The sequence below is a fragment of the Trypanosoma theileri genome (genome assembly GCF_002087225.1).
Source record: "Trypanosoma theileri isolate Edinburgh chromosome Unknown TM35_Tth_18_V1, whole genome shotgun sequence".
NCBI classification, from domain to species: Eukaryota; Euglenozoa; class Kinetoplastea; order Trypanosomatida; family Trypanosomatidae; genus Trypanosoma; species Trypanosoma theileri.
Genome location: NW_021639860.1, coordinates 275,298 through 297,463, shown reverse-complemented (window position 1 = coordinate 297,463; position 22,166 = coordinate 275,298). Strand labels below are relative to the sequence as shown.

The 22,166-nt window shown below is 39.6% G+C and overlaps 6 protein-coding genes across 6 annotated transcripts; all 6 read left to right on the top strand.

The window, feature by feature from the left end:
* Window positions 1-256: 256 nt before the first annotated feature.
* TM35_000182000 (uncharacterized protein) lies at window positions 257-1,900 on the top strand (the record flags this gene model as incomplete). Its single annotated transcript, XM_029026513.1, has 1 exon — window positions 257-1,900. The coding sequence occupies one exon, from the start codon at window positions 257-259 to the stop codon at window positions 1,898-1,900; it is 1,644 nt and encodes a 547-aa protein (XP_028882209.1).
* Window positions 1,901-2,820: 920 nt separating this feature from the next.
* TM35_000181990 (uncharacterized protein) lies at window positions 2,821-7,998 on the top strand (the record flags this gene model as incomplete). Its single annotated transcript, XM_029026512.1, has 1 exon — window positions 2,821-7,998. One exon carries the CDS (start codon window positions 2,821-2,823, stop codon window positions 7,996-7,998), a length of 5,178 nt encoding a protein of 1,725 aa, XP_028882208.1.
* Window positions 7,999-8,463: 465 nt separating this feature from the next.
* On the top strand, window positions 8,464-10,536 carry TM35_000181980 (uncharacterized protein; the record flags this gene model as incomplete). The annotated part of the gene is made up of 1 exon (XM_029026511.1): window positions 8,464-10,536. The coding sequence occupies one exon, from the start codon at window positions 8,464-8,466 to the stop codon at window positions 10,534-10,536; it is 2,073 nt and encodes a 690-aa protein (XP_028882207.1).
* Window positions 10,537-11,105: 569 nt separating this feature from the next.
* TM35_000181970 (uncharacterized protein) lies at window positions 11,106-11,405 on the top strand (the record flags this gene model as incomplete). The annotated part of the gene is made up of 1 exon (XM_029026510.1): window positions 11,106-11,405. The coding sequence occupies one exon, from the start codon at window positions 11,106-11,108 to the stop codon at window positions 11,403-11,405; it is 300 nt and encodes a 99-aa protein (XP_028882206.1).
* A 977-nt stretch (window positions 11,406-12,382) lies between these two features.
* Window positions 12,383-15,904, top strand: TM35_000181960 (uncharacterized protein; the record flags this gene model as incomplete). The annotated part of the gene is made up of 1 exon (XM_029026509.1): window positions 12,383-15,904. One exon carries the CDS (start codon window positions 12,383-12,385, stop codon window positions 15,902-15,904), a length of 3,522 nt encoding a protein of 1,173 aa, XP_028882205.1.
* Window positions 15,905-17,023: 1,119 nt separating this feature from the next.
* TM35_000181950 (protein kinase) lies at window positions 17,024-19,291 on the top strand (the record flags this gene model as incomplete). Its single annotated transcript, XM_029026508.1, has 1 exon — window positions 17,024-19,291. One exon carries the CDS (start codon window positions 17,024-17,026, stop codon window positions 19,289-19,291), a length of 2,268 nt encoding a protein of 755 aa, XP_028882204.1.
* Window positions 19,292-22,166: the final 2,875 nt, after the last annotated feature.

The following is a 22,166-nucleotide window of genomic DNA, read 5'->3' as shown; positions in this document are numbered from 1 at the left end:
AAAAAAAAAAAAAATTATAATTAAAACAAAAAGAGAAACAAAGAGAATCATCATCATTAGTAGTATACTAGTAAACAACATTGGCGGACGTGAGATATTCAAAGGAAACAAACACAAAAGAAAAAAAAGATAATAAAATAAAAGAAGAAAACAAGGAAAAAAGAAAGAAAAGAAGAAAGAAGAGAATAGAGTTAACAATAGTCTGTCTGTCTGTCTGTGTGTGTTTGATTGATTGATTAATTGATTAATTAATTAGATGGCTGGTCTCCTAAAAAGTTACGCTAATTGGGTGCGTGAGAATAAGGAGAATGTGGCGGGTATTGAACGCTTCTCACATCTCTTTGCTATGATCGTCACAGACCCACGGAATCTCATCACAAAAGAACTCGCATGGACACTCGTGAATTTACAATCCTTTACACATACCACTATTACCACAAACACCATTCCCGGTCGCCGGCTACGTATGAATGATTATTTCCTTCTCTTAACCCGCATTATTCCACAAGTGGAGTGTTTGATGGAACTTGTACTCCGTCGCTACTGTGGACATCGTGCGGCGTGGAATGTATTGCTTGCCCTGCAGTCTGTGAAGTGTTTACTTAACGTGATGGTGCACCGGCAACTCTTTCTCGTGCCGTGGATGTGGGCCGCCCTGCGAAGACGACTGCGACGGGCTCTGCGGGCTCTGCAGCGCACAGTTGGGATTGCCCGTCGCCGTCGATTGTCTACAAGTAATAATAATGATAATAATATCCATCATCATCATACAGGTACAACTGCAGCAACAGGGGCTGTGGGATGGTGTGAGAAGTTGTTTGGTAAAAGTGGAAATAACGCTGGTGTGGTGGGGCCGGCGAACACAACACTTGTGATTCCACGCGTAGCCGCACGACGACCACACAGCCACACATCTGCGAGAAGTATAAGTGATGATGATAATAATAATAATAAGGATCATTATAATTATGATGAGGATGATTATGAATATGATGGGAGTGAAGGCTCTGGAGTGCGGCGAAGTGCGGCGTTGCCCTGCACGGCGTTAGATCTCTTGGGTGTGGTGGTGGACTTTCTCTTGTTGCTGCGGCCATTACTGCTGCTTATCTATGCTAGGCGTGTGTTTCCGTATGGGAAACCCGGTATTGCCGTTGTCCCTCAACCAACAACAACAACAACAAAGGAAATGCGTTCAAATACAAATGTTAGCAGCAGTGATCCCACAGAGAAGACTACAGATGTCAGTGAATTAAAAGAGGATGCGCTATTTATATTACATGCCGCGTTAAAGGATGGACCTTCACGATCACTCATGTCGAATTGGGGTGTGTGGTTATCCTTCTTTGGATTTGATTTGATACTCTCATTGGTCTCTCGCTATATTCGTCGTCATCGTGTTCCAGTGGTGTTTATCGGTAATGAGGAGAATAACAATAATAACAATAACAATGCAGAGATTGAGGGTGGTGAGGTGCCTTCTCGTAACGGAGAGAAGAATGGTAGCATTGATCATAATAATAATAATAATAATACTGTTACTGTTACTACTACTAATGATAATAATACTACTACTACTAGTATCACAGGTACAACAAATAATAATGTTGTGTTGAATGGTGATGGAATGCCACCTCTTCCACAGGTGCCAGTGGCGGAAGTGGCAGCTCCCGTTCCTGTTACTTCTCGTGATGCCCTTCGTGTTCAACAGGCACTGCGAAATATTGGATATTCCTTCTTGCAAGATCCCTTCTTCTCTGCAGTCCTGCAGAAGTTTGTGTATGATCATTTTGTGGTGGGTCGTGTGAACCGTATTCCACTCGTGGGATCACTCATCGCCTTTCAGGTCTCCTACTTTTTATGCAAACAACATTACTGCTTCATGTACTCTATCGGACAGTAAGTGAAAACTGTCTTGTATGTGTATACGTGTATGTATATGTGTGCGATAAAGAGAAAGAGAGAGAGAGAGAGAAAAAGGATCAGGAATATTCAAAGTAAAGGTAATGGAGAAAGGATAGAAGAAAAATAAGTAATTGCGATGGAAGAGGGAAGAAGGGTGTTAACAGTTCTGGAGAAGAGAAACCATCCTATTTAGTGGGGATGGATAGATAGATGGATGGATGGAGGAAAAAAGAAAAAAAAAAACGGAAAGAAAAGAGGCATAGCGGGGGGAGGGAAGTTACGGCTTGTATTGCTTTTCTATTATTTGTTTTTACTATTACTACTATGAACGTATACTATGTTTATTACTATAATTATTATTGTTTTTTTTTGTTTGTTTTCGTCCCGGAGATTTAACCTTGACGAGGGTATATCCTAAACCAAGAAAGATCGTTTCTCTGTTTTCACACAAAAGTTAATATCTTTATTTCTAATTATATATATATATATATATATATATGCTTCTTGTTTATGTTATCCTGTTACTGTTCTTGTTCTTCTTGTTGATATGTTCTATTATCTTTCTTGTTCTTTTTCTTTTTATTTTCTGCTTTTGAAGCACAAAGGTGAAAACGAAAAGAGAAAAAAAAATAAAGAAAGGGGAACAACAGACGTTGAAATAAAGGGAAGGAAACAAATTCGTTTCTTTTTTATTTTCTCTCTCTCCCTCTCATTACTCCCAGACGTGGAGAGAAAAGGAGAGAGAAGGATAGAAAGCTAGAATCACACAAATCTGCACGAATCGATTACCACCCCCCAGTTAAACGCAGATACGGATAAAAGGGGTGTACTTACTTTTATCTATTTATTATTATTATTATTATTATTATTTATTTATTTATTTACACTTGTACAAAAACAGAGACCGATTAACCAAACATGATGAGTGTGGAATTAAAGAAGAAGGATAATCATGAAGATGTGCAGCCGGAAAGAGTTGAGGTGGAAACTCTTGAAAGTGCTGCCCAAACAGCATTAGAGGAGTATCATAGTTGTATACGTGCAAAGATCCTTGGACGTACAATGGTGGAATCTGCAGATGCCGCTGCGGCTGCATTAAATGAACTCACAGCTTCTCATTCTCGTATGGTGGAACAACTACAGACGCAGATCTCAAGTTTACAGGATCAATTGTGTGGGGCAGCCACTCTGATTGAAAAGCTTGGGGGTCAAATAGTAAATGAGAGTAATAATAATAATAATAATAATAATAATAATAATAATAATAATAATAATATGCAGCTCACCGCCTGTACTTCTAATGTGAGTGTGTCAATGCCTCCACGTGAGTCCTTTGCGTTAGATGTCTATTCCAGTTCACGTGAAGAAGGTGGATTCGATAGTACTCTTCAACCACAACCTGCAAAGACTGAAGAAGACACTCATCCTTCTATAGAAAGAGAAGAGGGAGAAGAAAAAGATCAAACAACAATAACAACAACAACAACAATATCACAACAACGGCAGGAAGGGACTTTTTCTGTAGAGGCGGCCTCTTCTGATGCCTTTGCTACTGCCCAAAGTGGTGGTCGTGGCACTGGTGAAGTATCTACACAAGCGGAAACAGATCCATTGCATTCCGTGTTAATGGCAGAACTTGTAGAAGGACGGGGAACACTCAAACTGCAGGAACAACAACGAACAGTGATGGTTAAACAAATACAAGAGTTGACTACACTGTTGGCAAAGGTTGTAAAGGAGAATGCGGAGTATCGGCAGGAAATTCATCTCCTACGGGCTACAACTATTCCAGTTGTTGAACATCAACAACTCCTTAATGAACGTAATATGTTGGAACAGGAATGTAAATCTATGAAATTAGAGTTAAAACGATTGGAGGAGGAATTAGAAATGGCGTTAAATGCCACGCCGGCCCAACAACATCCATTGATGATGAGTACATTAGATGCTACTCTCCATAAGGATGAAGTACTACCAGTACTGCAGGCGTCAACCCAATTACTTTCATCACATCCATTCTCACAACAACAAGAAGAAAAAGAAAAAGAACAACAATCTGTAGATACTACACGTGAATCTATCACAACAGAGGGAAGATTTCATCCAGCCCAAAGTCTCATGGAGGAAAGTTCAAATAACGTTCTTGATTCTACAGGAGATGCACTGCAACTACAACTACAACATACTGGACTTTGGAAGAATGCTATTCGTGAACTTGAGCAGCAAGCCACTCTTGCAGCCTCACAATTATCTGCAGCTGAACGCCTTCGTGAGGCGGAGGCACGTATTGAAGAATTACAGTCATCTAACACAGAACTCCGTACATCTTTAGAGAATCTTGAGGCGGAAGACAAATGTGTTCGTGAGGATTGTGAACAATTAACATTCCGTAATGGTGTTCTCTCGCAGCAGGTATCTTCTTTACTGGTACGTGTGGAACAACAACGACGTGCATTACAGCGGTGTGAGGAACATCATCATCATTATTATTTAGACAAAGCGAATGGTGAAGAAGGAAGAGAAGAGGAAGAAGAGGATGTATACTCGGTAGCAGATTCTGAGATATTACTTGAAGGTGAACTTCCAACACGACGTGAACCGCGAGGACGTGTGGCCTCTGCAGCTCAAGCACTCCTTGAAAACCGAAATCTTGTATCTGCTCATCCCATTGGTAGAAGCACAACAACAACAACAACAACAACAACAATAGGAACAGGAACAGCTGTAGAGGCAAATAGTGTTAGTTGTCTCTTGGATGTATCCCTGCGGTCTGCTGGGCCATTGGAGGTGGAGGGTGGAGTACGCACGGGTCTTGGTGTATTTGCCCGCACGGCCTATCGTCCACGTCGATCACTGTTATTACGTAACTTTGGATCTCCAACAGTGGAAGTGGAACACACACATGTGCCGCGATTGCCCGCATCTGATCAACTCAGTGGAGTGGCATTGGGAAGAGGCTCTCACTACACTACTGTAAACCCCGTTAGGAATTCCTTAGCTCAACCTAGTAGTGGTATGTATGGTACTATGGAGAGTCATCACAGTGGAAGCAGTAATAGCAGTAATCATAGTGGTGAGGATAGGAAAAGAAGAAGAAGAGATCGTTTATTGGGTTCTGTGGCGACCACGATGATTGTTAGTGAGGATTCAGAGGAGAATAGACGTTTCCTTGAAATTCTCCGTGAGGATGAAAACTTTGATCGATACTCTGTAAACTCTGTGTCAGAGTTACTGCAGCGTAACCAGGAGTTATTGAAACAGTTGTATCTTGCTACTCAACGTGCAGACACAGCAGAGGAACGATTACAACAACAACAACAACAACAAAGACAGAGACAAGAAAGTCATTCTAACTCCGATACAGAGGCTGCACAGAGAGATATTGTTCATAGTCGTAAACGTAAGAGGGAAGATTCTCCATCCAAGTTTAACTTGCCAATGGTCCAAAGGCAAATGGAAAGTGATGTCATGAGGGGAACATCCGGTGAAGATGTGCTTGACTGTGGTGTAGTCTTTAGCAACACCTCAGGATCTATTACAGCTCAACAACAAGAAAAACAAACACAACAAAGTGAAGAAAATAAGGATATGGAAAAAAGACAATTCTCTCTTGTAGAATTTGATGAACGTTATATGCAGTTGGAATCACATGTTGATGGACATATTGATGCCGTATTACATAAACATCATGCGGATTTAATGTTAACAGATAAAAGTCTTGCAGCATCATTACTTCGTATTATGGAACTTGGTCGTAGACCAGGCGTTAATAATAATAATAATAATAATAATAATAATAATAACGCCAGGGATGCCGCTGCAGAGACTATGAAAGATGCTGTGATTGCATCTCTTGTACGTGTGTGTACTCAACAAGGTGTACGTGTGGCCCAACAAACTATTGAAATTGCAGCCGCGCAGCAGTCCTGTCATGCGGAGATGATGCGTGAATGTTGGAATGAGGCTCAACGTGTACTTTTACGCTCAGCCGCAGATCTTCAAACGGCTATTACTCGTTTGCCTATCACTTCAAATCCAAATGCTTCTGTTATTAACGTCTCTGATGCGTCTCATACAGTTGCAGCAAGGGATGAGAAGGTAGAAAGTGGAGAGAGTCCTAGTGAAAGGGATGAATTGCAGTTATTGCAGAATATTGCTAGTTTACTTCGCACAGCTTCATTAAAGGAACACACGATTCAGCGAGTATTGTTATTAGCAGCACAACGTCAACGGATGATTCGACGAACCCTTGCGGAACCAAAACAAACTATGGATAAAAATGATAGTAATATTGAAGATGATAAAAATAATAATGATAATAATGATGCTGACGATGATGATAGTATTGTTACAAGTCTAGATGATAATAATGATGAACAATATACCCTACAAGAACTAAGCAAACAACTCAATGAGGCACAAACACAGTACAACAAATTACGTGAAGCTTATCATGAAGAACGTAAACAACATACAGTCTTACTTGACCGTATGTGGCGATTGGAAGAGGAAATGGTAAGTGCTGTACGAAGCCGTGATGAGGCACAAGAACGTATGGCTACTATGATGACACGTGAGGAATATGAGGCAACAGTGGATGCATTAGATACCGCTAATGCCAACATGGCGGATCTCCAATCTCAGTTACAACAAGCAGAAGAAAAGAATAAAGTCCAACAACAGGAAGTTGAACATTGGCGTGCGGCCGGTGTGGAGAGTGAGAGACGACGGGTGGCGGAGGCCGCATTGGTGGGAGAACAAATCGCACAGAAGGATCGATTGATTGCCCATCACGTGGAACAGCATCATTTAATGGAATTGCGTTGTGGAGAACAGCAAGAACGTGTACGTCAGTTAGAATTGGAAGCGGAACAACATCGTAATGAAATGATGGAAAAAGATGAGAATGTCAAGGCACTGCAAGAGCAAATTCATCGTGTGGAACTTGCTCTACTGGAGCAGAAGTGTACACAGGATTTATTGTTTACCATATTTCCAGATGATCGGGCATTAACAGAGAATCGTAATTTAATACAGGCAATGCGAGAAGAAAAGGTAAAACTCACAGAAACCATGACAGCCCTTCAGCTTGAAATGGATGGAATAAAACGTGAGTTGTCTGCAGCGCAATTAGAGATCCATAATGCCGTACAAGCACGACAAGAAGCGGAATTACGTTTACAGGAATCTATGCTTACACAATCAGCAACAACAACAACAACAGCAGGAGTCGCAGAGATCCCTATAGTATCCTCATTATCTTCATCATTATCACTTCCGACAACAGGGATGGTTGGAGTAACAGAAGAAATAACGGGAACAAAAACAAATATGAGTTTTCGATTATTAGAGTTGGAGTCTTTGCAACGTGCAAATGCTTCACTACTGGTAGAAAAAGGAGAATTAATGGAACGAGAGGCATTATTGCGTGCACAACTGGATGCACTTGGACGTGATCCGATAAGTGAGAATGCACGTCGTTATGGTCTTAAGGCAACCCGTTCCTTTGAGCAGCAATTAGAAGAAATGCATGAACGGTGTGTAACTTTGCAGGAGAAACTCACATCTGCGGAAGAACTACGAAGTACAGTGGAGCAATTGGAAAGTGAAGTAACTCGTTTAACGGCACAATTGGAGAATGCGAAGAAGGCACTCGCAGAACAGCAGGAGGCAAACGCCGTACTGCAGGAAGAAGTACAAGCCCTTACCACCTCACTGGAGGAAATGACAGAGTCTCATAATGCCGCCAAGTTAACATTGGAGGAAAAAGAAGAAGAAATCCGAAACAATTCAGCAGAAATAAAGAAATTAGAGACAGAGATGGAGAAGTTGGAGCAGAAATTACGTGAAGGAGATGAGGAACGCGTGCGGCTTTGTGAGGATAATGTGAGTCTCATGAATAGCCTTACGGCACTTGCAGAGGAAGTGAAGAAGAAGGAGGCGGAACGTAAAGCGGCGCAAGCTGCACTTTCACAGGGACTGGAATCTGCAAAATCATCTCACCGCTTGCGTGGTCGAAGTACTGTTGGTGGTGGTAGTAGTACTGGTGTTGTGCCAGTTTCTTTCACTGGTTCGTTGGGGAGATCATCACCGTAAATGAAAAAGCCATACTGTGTGTTGTTTTTGTTGTTTTGTTTTGTTTTATGGTGTGTAAAAAGGTTCTATTAAAACTTTTTATACTTGTGTACGTAACTTTTCTTCGTTTTACTTCTTTTTTATGTGTTCTGCTTCTTTTGATATGCAATGATGAAAAAAAAAAAAAACGTGAAACTATGAAGACACATTATCTTTTTTTTTTTTAATCGTTTTTCCTTCTTCTTTTTCTTCTTCTTGTGGTAACGGTTGTTTCCATTTCAGTAGGAGTAGTATTACTTACCGGAGAGTGAGGAGGTGGAGTGTGGGTTGGCTGTGTGAGATCCATAACACCAACAGAGAGTAAAGAGACTCCCTTAACACCCAATCCTCACTATCTATATTGATCTCTTTACTTCTCTCTATCTATCTATATATATATAGATATAGATATAGATATATAGATAGATATTCTCCTAATATCCCACCATGTCTGTCTCTGGTGTATTTAACAAGGGCCGCGGTCTGGGCCATGAGGCGGCCACTTCTGTTCTTCGGTATATTCCCCGCCCACGCGTGCCGTGGCAGCCAAGCCGCTTCAGTCGTGCCAATCTCACACCGGAGGATCTCACGCAGATGTGGGGCCGCGGCCGCTATCGCAGTGGACCGGGAAACTACAACAGCGGCTACAGCACAGAGAAGACACATGTGTTGGAGGATCGCACGGTGTCTATGATACCAAAGCATGAATTGGAGAAATATATGCCGGATATCAGTATTGGTCCAAAGGCATTGGTGACACCTGTATCTCTGATGAGTGCTCGTAATGGACATCGTGTGACGCATGATATGATTCACTCCTATGATCCACATATTGGACGTCTTGACAAACCAGCAGTGGTAGATCATGAGAATATTAATGTGGAGGATCCAAATCGTGTGGGATTAAATGCCGCTACTTTGGATTGTCGTGGTCGTATCTATCGTTGGTTACGTCGTGGTCCATTCTTTCAAGAAGATCACTATTTTAGACGTTCAGTGAAACTTAATCGTGATGGATCTGTACCTGCGGCAACCCATGAAGTACCTCTTATGCGAAAGATTATTCGATTAGCCCAACGTGGTCATCTTAAAGCCGCTTGTGAAGAATACCGTCGGGTTACAAGTATTCCACCTGTGGAAGTTTATCGTGCTCTCACTGCCTGTTGTATTGCTGGTAAACGTATAGCCGATGCGGTGGCTATTTTTGAAGATGGAAATAGTAAACTCTTTTATGTGGCACGAGATGGAGAGGTATTATATAATCTTATGAGATGTGCAATTCGTGCTAAACATCGTGTACGTGTGATGTGGGTATATAATGTGATGCGGGGACGTTATTATGAAAATGTTGTGGTTCGTGCAGAAGTGGATCCTATTTGGCGTTATCGTATTGCGATGTTGGCATTGGAGTACTTGTTGGATCACAACTGTGCAGAAGAGGCCGCTACGGTGTACAATTATCTAATGGAGGATAATCTTTTACAATGTGATGTGCATGTGCGTATTGGTCATCATATGCGAGAAGCCCTTGCCGCTGGTAAAAAAGTTTCACTCAGTGATGATGTCATGCGAGCAACATCCTTAGTAAAAGATGTGGAAGCTGTGGCTCCAGAGGTAGCACGTGAGGTATATAAACGTTATTTGGAAGTCCTACGCAGTAATGATGAATCTACAGCATTATCATCAACAGAGAAAAATGGAAATCCTTTATGGTCTGTACATGGACCATTAGGTCTTGATGAACCTTCCCCAAATGATTCTATGATGTGGTTGCAACAACAATTTAGTGATATTAACGTTGCAAGTATTCTGCGATGGGCCCGATTTTATCATGGAAAAGATTTAATGGCAAAGGATCGTTCCAAATATCTTTCCCGTGCAGTGTCTTGGATTGAACTTCTCAGTAAGAGAAGTCATCAAATGGAAGAGTCTCCTTTAACCTACATGCGTAAATCAAAGCCACTTCAATTGGATACCAACAGGAATGTACGAGTGGCTTGGCAAACACCCATTACGAAAACAAATGGAGCTCCACGACTACTCGCAAGAGAAGAGGGATTTATATTCCATCATGAGGAACAAACACGCTTTGTAACGGAGACCTATCGTCATCCTGGAGAAACTCTACAATCACGTTTTCTGGCACTTCAACCGGTTCACAAGGAAGTTTCTGCAAAGGAAGACTTTCAAAGGATTTACACCCAAAAGCAACAACAACAATTATTACAACAACGATTACGAGAGGCACTTCCTACTGCAGTCTCCACACCACCGGCACGTATTTTATATCACTCCGTTACGAATGAACTGCATAATAATACTGGTAGTAGTAGTAGTAGTGGTGATAAGAGTCTTCATAAGTCTTCAACAGAGACAACAACAACAACAAGAAGAAGCAGTGAAATGGGAAGTACAAAGGTAGGAGGAAAAGAGAATAAGGAGGAAACGGGAACATCTTCAAAGTCCCATTCTGTTGCTGGAAGCACTAGTACTTCTGGTGGGGTTACGCCAGAGTTCTAAAAAAAAAAAAAAAGAAGAGAGAACAGAAAAAGAAAAGAAAAAAAAACGCGTAATGAGGTGTTTGGACTGCAGTGGTGTGTATGTGTGTTTGTCCGTGTTGAAAATGGAAGGGATTTTTTTTTTAAAAAAAGGAGAGAAGAGAAGAGAAGATTGCACGTAGTGGAAAAGAATACATGTTTTGTTTGTTATTGTTTTTCGTTAATTGTGTTCCCGTGTGGGAATGAAAAAAAGGCGTTGAGGGTTTCTGTGAAGGGAGAGGAATGGGGGAAAAAGAAAATAAAAAACGTTTTTATTTTTTTTTTCTTCTCTCTCACTCTCTCTTCACACTGCTTTCTTTGGTGAAAAGGAGAAGGAATTATGTAAAAGAAAAAATAAAAACAAGAAGAAGGTAATTAGATCAAAGTCTATCCTTTTTTTCTTTTTGTTGTGTTCTCATTCTTTCTTTCTCTCTCTCTCTCCCTCTATGTATATATAGGGCTTTAGACCACGTTGTAGTTACACACATTAGATCTAACGTAGAGTAGATTCTATCTATCTATCTATCTATATATATATCTATCTATATATCTATGTTGAATCGGCACGGTACTCGTCTTGATATTGGCACGCCTGAAGATGTTGCCGAATTAGACGCTGTGGAAGCCATGCACCGCGGTAGTGGTGTTGGACAGGTAGATGATGCCATGTACGATTTCCAACACCGGCATTCACAACAACAACAACAACAACATTACACATTCTGGCCACAACAACAACAACAACATTCACAATCACATGAGATGCCAGTGGGTTTACGGGGTGCTATCAGAAGAAGTATGACAACCGGCTCAAATGCGAGTAGTAACAGCGATACGCCACAACCCCATTGAGTTTCCCTCTATCTATCTATATATATAGACTAAGATTGACTCGTTGGGAATGTATAGATGTTACGTTTTATTAAACAGTATTTGTTTGTTTGCTTGTTTGTTTGATTTACTTTTGGGAAATGCAATATGTATTATCCTCGTAGTCGTCGCCTGGTGTTGTTGTTATTGTTGTTGATTATTATGATGATAATGACTGTTGATATTTAATCTTGAGTTTCATATATAAAGGCTGTATAATGTGTATAGTGTAATTGTATTGTTTTTTTTTCTATTTTTTTTTTCCTCTGCTAGTTGAGTGTGTTTGTGTTTCCCTTTATTTTTTTTATCTCTTCTTCTTTCTTCTTTGCTTTTTTTTTTTTTTTTTATGAATAATACCGTGGGAATTTGCGTATAGGGTAATATATATAGTATACACAAAAGGAATGAATAGGAAATGAAGTAAATGAAAACATTACACAATCTATACAGGACAGCAGCAGCATCCCCTTACTAGAGCCTTCTTCGCCCTTATCCATACTGTGGGCATAGCAGGTGTGACGTAGGGGAGAGATAAAGAGTTTATATATATATATATATATATATATATGTATAAGTTAAAAATACCTTTATATAGATATATATATGGGGGGTTTATTCTCTATTTTGTACTTGGAGGGGAACTGTCTCATGTTATTTCATTATATTGTTATTCTTTTTTTTCTTGTTGTTGTTGTTGCTTCTCTGTTATTCTTTTTTCCTTTATTTCTCTTTATATTTGCATACATATTATATATAATTACATTGTTCCAAGGAAGAAACGATAACAAATAACGGTGATAGATAAAATACTCTTTCACCTTTACCCATAAATTTATTTATTTATTTACAAATAATCTAGGTGTAGAAGAAGAAAAAGAAAAAAAGGAGAGATAAGAAAAAAAGAAAGGAAAAAAAAAAAACAAGGATTATTCAATTGAAGAAGTTGTAAATAGATACAAATGGGACAATCTCTTGGTAATCCATATGCATTCCGTCGAGCCATTGCAGAACTTCACTACAAGGAACATCCACTCTCTGGTGATATTATTAACTCCAACAGTAAAAGGGATGGAGACACTGTTACTATTAAAAAGAGTAGTGAAGATATGAATATCTTTTGGCGAACTTTATTTTGTACACATCTTTCTGCTGAAGAACATGCCTCGTTTTGGACAGCAGAAGATGTGAGACTGTTGCGATTGTATCATCCAGACCGATTGGCTTCAGTCCTTTATGCGGCTATGCAACAACTTGAGGCCTTTTACACACTCTCTAGTAAAAATGAAGAAGGTGAAGAAGGTGAAAGTGATGATGTGAGTTATATGCAGAATAAATCTTCTTCAAAGAAAAGAAAAGGTCGTGATGAGTCTGTGAAGCCAATGGATTTCACTTCTGCAGTGAATGCCCTTCGTCTTATTTCTGGGGCTTTACCGTACTGTTTTGAAGATATTAATGAAATGAAAAGACTCCTTCGCGAGGATGAAGAGGCTGCTGCTAAAGATGAGACCAATATTACTATTACTTCACAACATACCCGTGAGTTAATGGGAATAGAGAATCGAAAGGAAAGTCCATTTGCCGCTGATTTTGCCTATCATTATTTTGTACGAGGAGATACATCTATGTCTGGTATGGATAATAATGATAATAATAATTATAATAATAATGAGGATGAGGATGATGATCTTGAAGAAGATATTTCAAGTACTTGTTTCTCTCTCTCCGCCAAGTTACCACTAGGCACCAGACTCGTTCAATTACTTGTCAAGTTATTCTTTCTACCGGGATTTACAGTGGTGAATAAACCTCACCCGTCTAGTGAGAAAACAATGTCTACAGAAGAAGGTCTCGCCATGGATTTAGCGCTACTCACTCAACTGGACTCACAGTTATTACCATTCGGCCCAACTCCACGAACTGCCACTATGAATACACCATTAGCATCCAGTATGGCGAATTCACTGAATGGCAGTATGGTGTCTAGTAGAACAGCATCTCAACACACAGATGTTATTCCATTAGATGAGGAACACAGAGCATTACTTCTTCGCACTATTGTGTTAACACTCTCCGGACCTATATTTGCAAAATCCACACACTCTAGTACTAATGTTACTAAAGTCCAAAAGGATGAGAAGGGAAATAATGATGATAAGGATGATGTGAAATCGCATCTCTCGCAACAGCGTAGGGAAGAGACTACTGCTGTGATGCTGAAGGGACTTTTGGATGGACGAAGACAACCTTTCAGTGCCTTACTATGTGTATCTTTATTACATGTTGTACGCTGTTATCCAAAACGACCTCTCGCATCTGCTGTTACTCGCACTGTATGGAAGAGAAGTAGTTGTTTGACATCAACTCATATTGATGTATTGGGTCATGCCTTATCGCTTCTTAGTATGGGTGTCTATAATGGTTTAAGTACCTTTGATCATTCTACATTACAGAAGGAATTGAATGAAGATGAATGTAATGTTTTCATACAAGTGATGAAAGCAGCGTTAGGATCTCATGATACTGGTGTTGTTGGAACTACAAATGATGGTATTTCTTCCATTGGTGTTCAACCTTCATCATCTTCTCATTCTTCTTATTCTTCGGATACGAACGCTGGACTTATGTTACCATCTGGTAGGGACAGTGAAGGAAGTAACAGTGTTGTTAATGGTAGTAGTAATGATGGGAACTTTTCCTCCTTAAACTACGTTCAAAGCCTTGTTAAGAGTTTACTTATATTACTAGAGAACCCTTTAACAGCAAGTAAATTTAATACGAGAGGAACTGTCATCCCGTGTGCCCCACTTGCCCTTCATTTACTTCTTTGGTTACTTCAACATAATCCAGTTGCTGTTGCGATTGTTGGTGGTGGTGGTTCACGTCCTTTTCTCTCACTTGTGTATAATCTACTCGTATCAAGTGCGGTATCATCTACTCGCTTTGGTGAAGGACAAATGACACTTCTTTGTCTACTCATTCTATTGCGATATCCTCCATTCCTACGGTTTCTTACAACACCTCTTCCATCATTGGAATCAGGAGCAACGAGAGAAGAAGCGAATGAATTTCTCTCTACATTGCGAGCGGCAATGCCAATGCTTCCAGAAAAACTTATTATTCTTGGAAATAATAATCATAATCATAATCATAATAATAGTGGAAAGAATATGACTGGGGGAAATGAGAATTCTTCCCCAGCGCTACGTATTCGCACATACGCAGATATTCTTGTCTTGTCACTCTGTTATGTACTTTCACCGAGTGCCCCACGTTGGTATCAGGCACTACACCGATCTGCCACCGAAGTACTCCACACACTACGGGTTTGTCTCGCACACAAACACCCCAGAATAGTAAGATCTACTACCAATAATACTACTAATACTAATACTAATACTAATACTACTACTACAGGTGGATTGACTACAGAACCACATTTTCTACATCAAGTCCTTGGTGAGGATGTCATGTTAGAACTTGTGAATAGCTTCAATTATCTAGCCTCTTGTCGAGTATTGCGACGAGGTGTTGAGGCACAACGGGTTTGTCTACAGATGATAAATGTCTTATTACATATCATACGATCATCTATTGTACCTACACAAGGTGAACAAGATGGTGGAACGATTGTTCCTCTTCTTTGGACACTAGCAATGCGTGATGATGTGTTTAATCTTATGCATTTAGTGAAATTAACATGCAGAGATCATATTGTGGATGGAGTATGTACTACTAAACCAGAAGATGAAAAGGAAACAGAGAAGGAAGAATCTTTCTTTGTAGAGAACAACCCAGTTGGTTCTGTATGGGCTAGTGAGATGAGGAAATCATGTAGAGAAGGTTCTGGATATTGTTTTAATGCCAGTACTACTACTACTACTACTACTACTAGTATTGGTGATGGTACAATGTCTAACACAGAGAGGTCTCCATATGAGTTATTATTGTTTCTACTTGCCTCCAGTAAGGAACTCTCTCTCTTGTACCAAATTGTTATTGCTGTACGCACACAACTGAGCCGAATAGAAACTGTTTCTCCCGTCACCGCAGCAGACAAACTGCCAACATCTGAATCGGATGAAACGAATAGTTGGGGTGTGATGTCCAGCAAACAAGATCCGCTGCGGCCCCGCGGTCTGTTAAGGCGTGGGAGTCCGGCGGGATGTGAAAGATCATTGATGATCATGCAGGCCACTTTGGAGGTTCTGCAAAGGGAAACAGCAGCAGAAGAAGAAGAAGAAGAAAAGAAGAAACAAGAGAAAGATAAAGTGGAGAATAGAAGAGAAGGTGAAAGTGGGGAGGAAACACGTAAAGGTACAACAACGGAAAGAAGGCAGATGGATGTTATTCGAAAGGTAATGGTAGATAACAATAGAGCTGCTTTGCGGTGGTTATTTGCAGAACTTTGGCGTCAAATACATATGTTTAATCTCTCACCACCTATGTTTGATTACCGGAGTGCAGTCCTGCTAAGAGAGTAAAGTAAGGAAAAGAAAAGAAAAAAAAAAGAGAGAATTGATACTAATTATTACATTAAGTAATAAATGTACATATATATATATATGATTTGTTACTTGTTTGTTCTTTGCAGAGAAGGTGATGCTCTATGTGTATGTGTGTTATCTTCATTCCTTTACTTTGTACACTATATAGTGTATTTATTGGAAGATGTAAATGCGAAAATGTGTGAACTTTCCGTATTTGTCAGTCCCATTCCTATACCCATACAATTATTTGGAGAAATATATATATATACCGGTTTCACTTGTTCTTCTTTACTGGTATCTGTTGTTGTTATCCTTGTTTTTTGTTTTTTGTTTTCTTGTTCATTGGGAACATTCAGAATTATGAGTTTCTCTCGTTTTCAATTTTGTTCTCTGTTTTTTTTGTTTGTTTGGCTTCATTTTTCTTTTTATCCTTCGGTATACTTCTTGGACTGAATATCTTTTTTTTCCCCCTATAATGTTGTTGTTTTATTGGGCTCTTTTTTTTTTTTTGTTTTTGTTTTTTAATTCCTGTGCTCTCTGGAGCAAATGATTTTTTTTTCTTTTTTTTACGTCTTTTGCGATGTTTGTATGAAAAGCCGTGATGGTAATGAGATATGTAAATGTGTTTCTTTCTTTCTTTTTATATCTGCTCTGTGTTTGATTGAGGTATTGATCTGTCTCTCTTTTTTTTTCTTTGAATTTATGTAAAGGTTTTGTTTTTTGTTTGCTTTTTCCTCAGCTGTTGATTTTTTTTTATTATTACTATTCTTTGTTTTCTTTTTTTTTTAATCTGCACTGACCCTTAGTTCATTTGAGGTGTCTCAGCGACAACAGAGGAACGAATAAGGGAAAAGGAAAGAAATCAATAAAAGGAAAGAAACGAAGGAAGAGGTGAGAGAGTAGTGTAGTAGCTTGTTATTAGTTAAACTAGTCCGAGGCGGAGTGTGTCTGGCATCATTATATAGCCAGAAACAGCAGCAGAAGAAGAGGAAGAAGGACTGGTTCAGGGAACCAGCATACACACGTACATACATACGTATATAAATAAATAGATCTATATTTATATATCTATATAGATATTTATCTATTTATATACCTGTATTGTATTGTGGTATGAGAACATTTCAAATGGGTTATTCCCGTAGTTCAGGTGGCAAGTCCTCAAAGGACAAGGGATTTTCCTCCAAGGGAAAGATTGAAAAATACAATCACGATGGTACAGAGACAATTATTGTAATGGGACGTCCTTTTCGTGTATTACAAAAGATTGGTGATGGAGTAAATCACGCCATGACTTACAAGGAACATACACGATATAAGAGTAGTAAGGATGCTGCTCGATCCTATGTATTTCTGGTTGAAAATGTGGAAAATCTTCCTGAGTTTCCACATCATCTCGCCTTAAAACGTTCCTTCTTTAATGTGGATGAAGTTGTAATGGCCCACCGTGAACTGGAGATTCTCTCACGTGTGAAGGATAAGAGTATTGTGCGTGTCTATCATTCGGAGGTTACCCGCAGTGATGGTAAACTTGGTGTAACGGTGGCGATGGAGTACTGTAGTAATAACCTTCTCCGTCGACTGCGGCAAGAGAGTCGAATGCCGGAGAGTGAAATTGTACAAGTCTTACTTGCTGTAACCAGTGCGGTGGGATATTTACATACCCAACAACCCCCTATTGCCCATCGTGATATCTGTCCAGATAATATTCTTATTCACTCTGCTGCTACTGGGGCGGCGGCATACCGTTTGTGTAATTTTGGCAGTGCCACAACAGAGGCATATGAGTGTGCGAATCGTGAGGAAATTGCTCTTGCTGTGGAGGATATTGAACGTCACACGACGCCTGCCTTTCGTGCTCCTGAGATGGCTGATCCTGGTAGTCATAAACGTATTGATGAACGTGTGGATCTCTGGTCTATTGGGGTATTATTGTATTATATGATGTATTTACGTCTCCCCTTTGGTGAAACCAATATGGGCCTCACGGGCCGTCTGAAATTACGTTATCCACCTGGCACGGAGATGTGGTATACGAGTTCTCTTCGAGTGGCACTGGAGCATCTTCTTGAGCAGGATCCAGAGAAGCGGTGGGATATCTTTGCTCTCACGAACTTTCTCCGCTTTGATCAAGACATCAGTAAATACATTGGCACCTTCTTCTTCACCGCGACGGAGTGGCCGGATGGGTGGGAGCAGCAGGATGTGAAGGTGGTGAATCGACCCGTTCCGCCAAAGGCCCCGCCACTGCGGGTGGAGGGCGAACGACACGTCAGTGCGGCGGCAGCAGCGGAGGAAAGTAATGTGGTCGGGGGCGGACGTTTACAGTTTGTTACGAGAGATCCACAACAACAACAACAATCTCAACAATCCCAACAACAACAAACACAACGACCATCCCAACGGCAACCACGTTCACGGACATCATTGTCATCACATGGTAGTGGCGGTGAGTTGGATGCGGAGACGCTTGCGGCATTAGGCGTGGATGCGGAGAGTACAGATCCTGAGATGGTGGCCTATCGTGAGAAACTTATTCGTGAACAGGAGGAGGCATGGCGAATGGCAAAGGCTGCGAGTGGGGCGGGGAGACGGAAGAAGTCTGAGGATACCAGTACGAGAAGAGATGGTTCCGACTCCAATACAACAGAGAAACAACAACAACAACAACAACAACAGGAAGAAGAAGAAGAACATGAAGGAAAATCACAAGAAGAAAAGAATGATCCATCAAAGGAGAAAAAGAATGATTTATTTGATGATTTATTTGATTCCACACCAGTGACGGCCTCTTCTTCTTCGCCTGTGCCACCAACGGCCTCTGTTTCTCCACAGGCCCCATCACAACAGTTTGACGGTGGAAATAATAATAATAATAATAATAATAACTGGCAGGACTCTCTCTTCAGTCAAGTCCCTCCACAACAGCAACAACAACAACCAGCAGCAGCAGCACCTCAACATGTTGTGATGGATGATGGTTGGGGAACAGGGGCACCAACGATGGTGCCGGGGGCCTATCCAATGGATCCCATGTACCCCACAGCACAACCTCAAGGAACAACACCATTTAATATGCAACAACAACAACAATTACATCCTCAATTACATCAACAACAACAACAATTACATCCACAATTACATCAACAAGATGTAATGCCACCGACGTGGGGCGGCGCTGGCCCAAACTTTGCACCGCAGTCTGTACAACAACCCATGCCCATGCCACCGCAACAACAACAACAACAACAACCTAACCTCCAACAGGCCACTATGGACTTTACGAAGGGAAGCTTTCCACAGCAGCAGCAACAACCTGCAGCAACGGAACCTGCAAAGAAAGGAAAGAAGAAGGATCCCTTTGAGGATCTCTTTTTGTAGGTCGCAAGTATACAAGGAATATAAATACACACACGTTAGATATACACATCGCGGAAAGAAAAGAGAAAAAAAAGAAGAAGAAAAAAAAGAATCGATGGACAATGCAAAAGAGGTGACACTCTATCTGGAGCAGTAGTGTTCTAAAAAAAATGTGCTATATGTGAAAAAACTTTGTAGTTTTGACAAAATGCTGATTGAAGAAGAGAGAAGAGAGTTTTACCGGAAAGAAAAAGGAAAGAAATGATGATTGATTTGGGAGGTCGTTGCAGAGCACCTGGGTTAGAAAAAGAGGGATTTAAAAAAAAAAAAAAAAAAAAGAAAATAAATCAAAAAAAAAAAAAAAAAGGAGAAAAAAAGGGCGTTTCAGAACGGACAAACGGTGGATACACACACACAGAAAGAGAGAGAGAGAGAGAAGAAGAAAAAACGGGAAGGGAAGGAGGAGAAGAGAAGAGAGGAAAGAAATGAAAGAACTACTAAAATAACAAGGAGAAAGAAATCAAAGAATCTAGTGTTTATTATTATTATTTTTTTCATTGCTTTATGCTCCTTGTTTTGTTGTTGTTTTTTTTCTTTTTAGTTGTTTGCTTAAGTTTGTTTCTTCTCTTCTTGCTTATGTGTGGCGTGCGTGTAAGTTGAGGGTGTGTAATTGGAATGAAAATGGAATGGTCAGAAATAAGTCTATGTGTCTTTCTCTTACTCTCTTTCTCTACATTTACTATATATATATTTATAGTAAATGGAAATGCAGTTTTTAGAGGTTTTTCTCATTATTGTAGCTGTGGTGATTGTTGGTATTATTATCATTATTATTTTTTTTTCTGCCGTTAGTTCTCTTTTTCTCCGTGTGTTCCATGCACATGCACATACACGCACCCTCTTTCTCTCCATTTCACGTTGAGTCTGAGTCTCAGTTTAATTATACGATTCTCTGTGTGAAGCAAATTCCTGTTTTTCTAGAGGCTTTGTCTTGCTGCACTTTTGTTGTTGTTGTTTTTCTTTTTTTTTTTGCTTATGGTGTGAAGGAAAAAAAAAAAAATGTTGTGAAGATAATGTTGAGATATAGTTCAGCCAGCAGTGAATAGAAACCGATTGAGATGAATGGACTTCTACATGGTTATATATATATATATATATATATATATATATATATATATATACATTATTACAAGAGTGATTATTTATGTACTTTCCTTATCTCTCTCTCACCCCCTCTCTCTTTTTCTTTATTTCTATCTTTCTGTACGTGTCCCCTTTTTTTTTTCTTGTTTCTGGCAGACGAACATGGGAGGTTTTGGACCTCCTTTTTTTTTTTTCTTTATTCCCCCCTCTTTGCTCTAGCGCGTAGTAGTCCACCAGAAATAAAAAAGGGTAACGTAACCGCTTGGAAGTGTGAAAATTGAGAGAATAAACAGAATATTTTTAAAAAAAGAAAGAGATTTCATCAGGATTTTCTATGAAATGCTGTCTATTCGTATTTATTTATATATATATATATATGTACACACACTCACACACATGGCTGTAGTAGTAATAGTGCGGCTTTTCTCTGTTTATCTCTCTTTTTTATTATTGCATAGGTTTCTATCATTTCAATCGTGTGAATATGTGTGTTTCATATGTACGTTTCTCTGTGTTTCTTTTGTTTTGCTTTGTTTTTTTTTTTTTTTTTTATTTAAAGCCATCACTTGATATTATGCGCTCATGTTTACCCAATCACATGTAAATTGCCGTAATGCTTTTTTTCTTTTTTTTTTTTCTTTTTTTCTTCTTCCTGTTTTATACGTCCAGTACAAATTTAAAGAGATAAAACTAGCAGCCAATACAAGAATTAGAAAGGCAAACCCCACACACCCAAGAGAAAAAAAAAAAAAACGATTGCCGATATTAGTTTACGTCGATACGTATATATAATTATATATTTATATTTATTCATTATTAAAGGATATTCTTTGCTCTCAGAAATGTCTGGTGTGAATACAGTCAGCGGCAATGACATTAAAAAGGATTTTAAAAATAACACCAACAACATTCCTGAAATGCCGCAACTCGCAGGTTGGATAGCACCAGATGGTAGAGTGCTTCCCCTCGATCACCCCAGCGTTCCGAAGTTTAAAGAGGAATATGTGTGTAAATGCCCTCCTATGCCAGATCCACTCTCCGTAGTTACGATTATTCCCTCCACAGAGGAAGAGCAGAAGCAGCAGCAGAAAAAATAGAGAGAGGGTAATAGTGGGTGTCTTGTTTATTTTTTTTTTCCTTGGGAAAATATGATAATCAGTTGTTTTTTTTTTTTTTTTTTTATGTAATTATGTGGAGGTGCATTCAATTTACTTGTTTTTCTTTTTTATCTATTTCTCTTTGTTGGTTAGGTGGATGGATTGTTAAAGCTGACTGGGAATAGGATAGAGAGAAAAGAAGAGAAAAGGTTGCTCTTAGGGGAGAAGAAGGGAGGGGGCAGTTTCTCTCTCGTTTCCACATGATGTGCCTATTGAAGTATTGAAGTAGATCTGTATTTTCGTTTCTATATGTTTGGTTATATTAATTAATTAATTTTTTATTTCTGTGTTCCTTGACAAGGGTCAAGATATTCTGATTCTTGTGTCTCTCTCTCTCTCTCTCTCTCTCTCTGTTTTAATTCTATTTGTATACATATGTCTGTGTGCCCTATTTTTCTTCTCACTCTTCTGCGTATTTTTTCTTCTATTATTTTAACAAATATTAAGTTTCTCTCTCTCTCTCTCTCTCTCTCTACTAAAGGGAGAAAGAAAGAGAAAGAAGGAAAGAAAGGTTCTTGTTGTGGTAGTGGTGGGTAGAAGTGAAACCAGGAAAAAAAAAATAAGTTGGCATTACAATTCTTATTTACTTATTTATT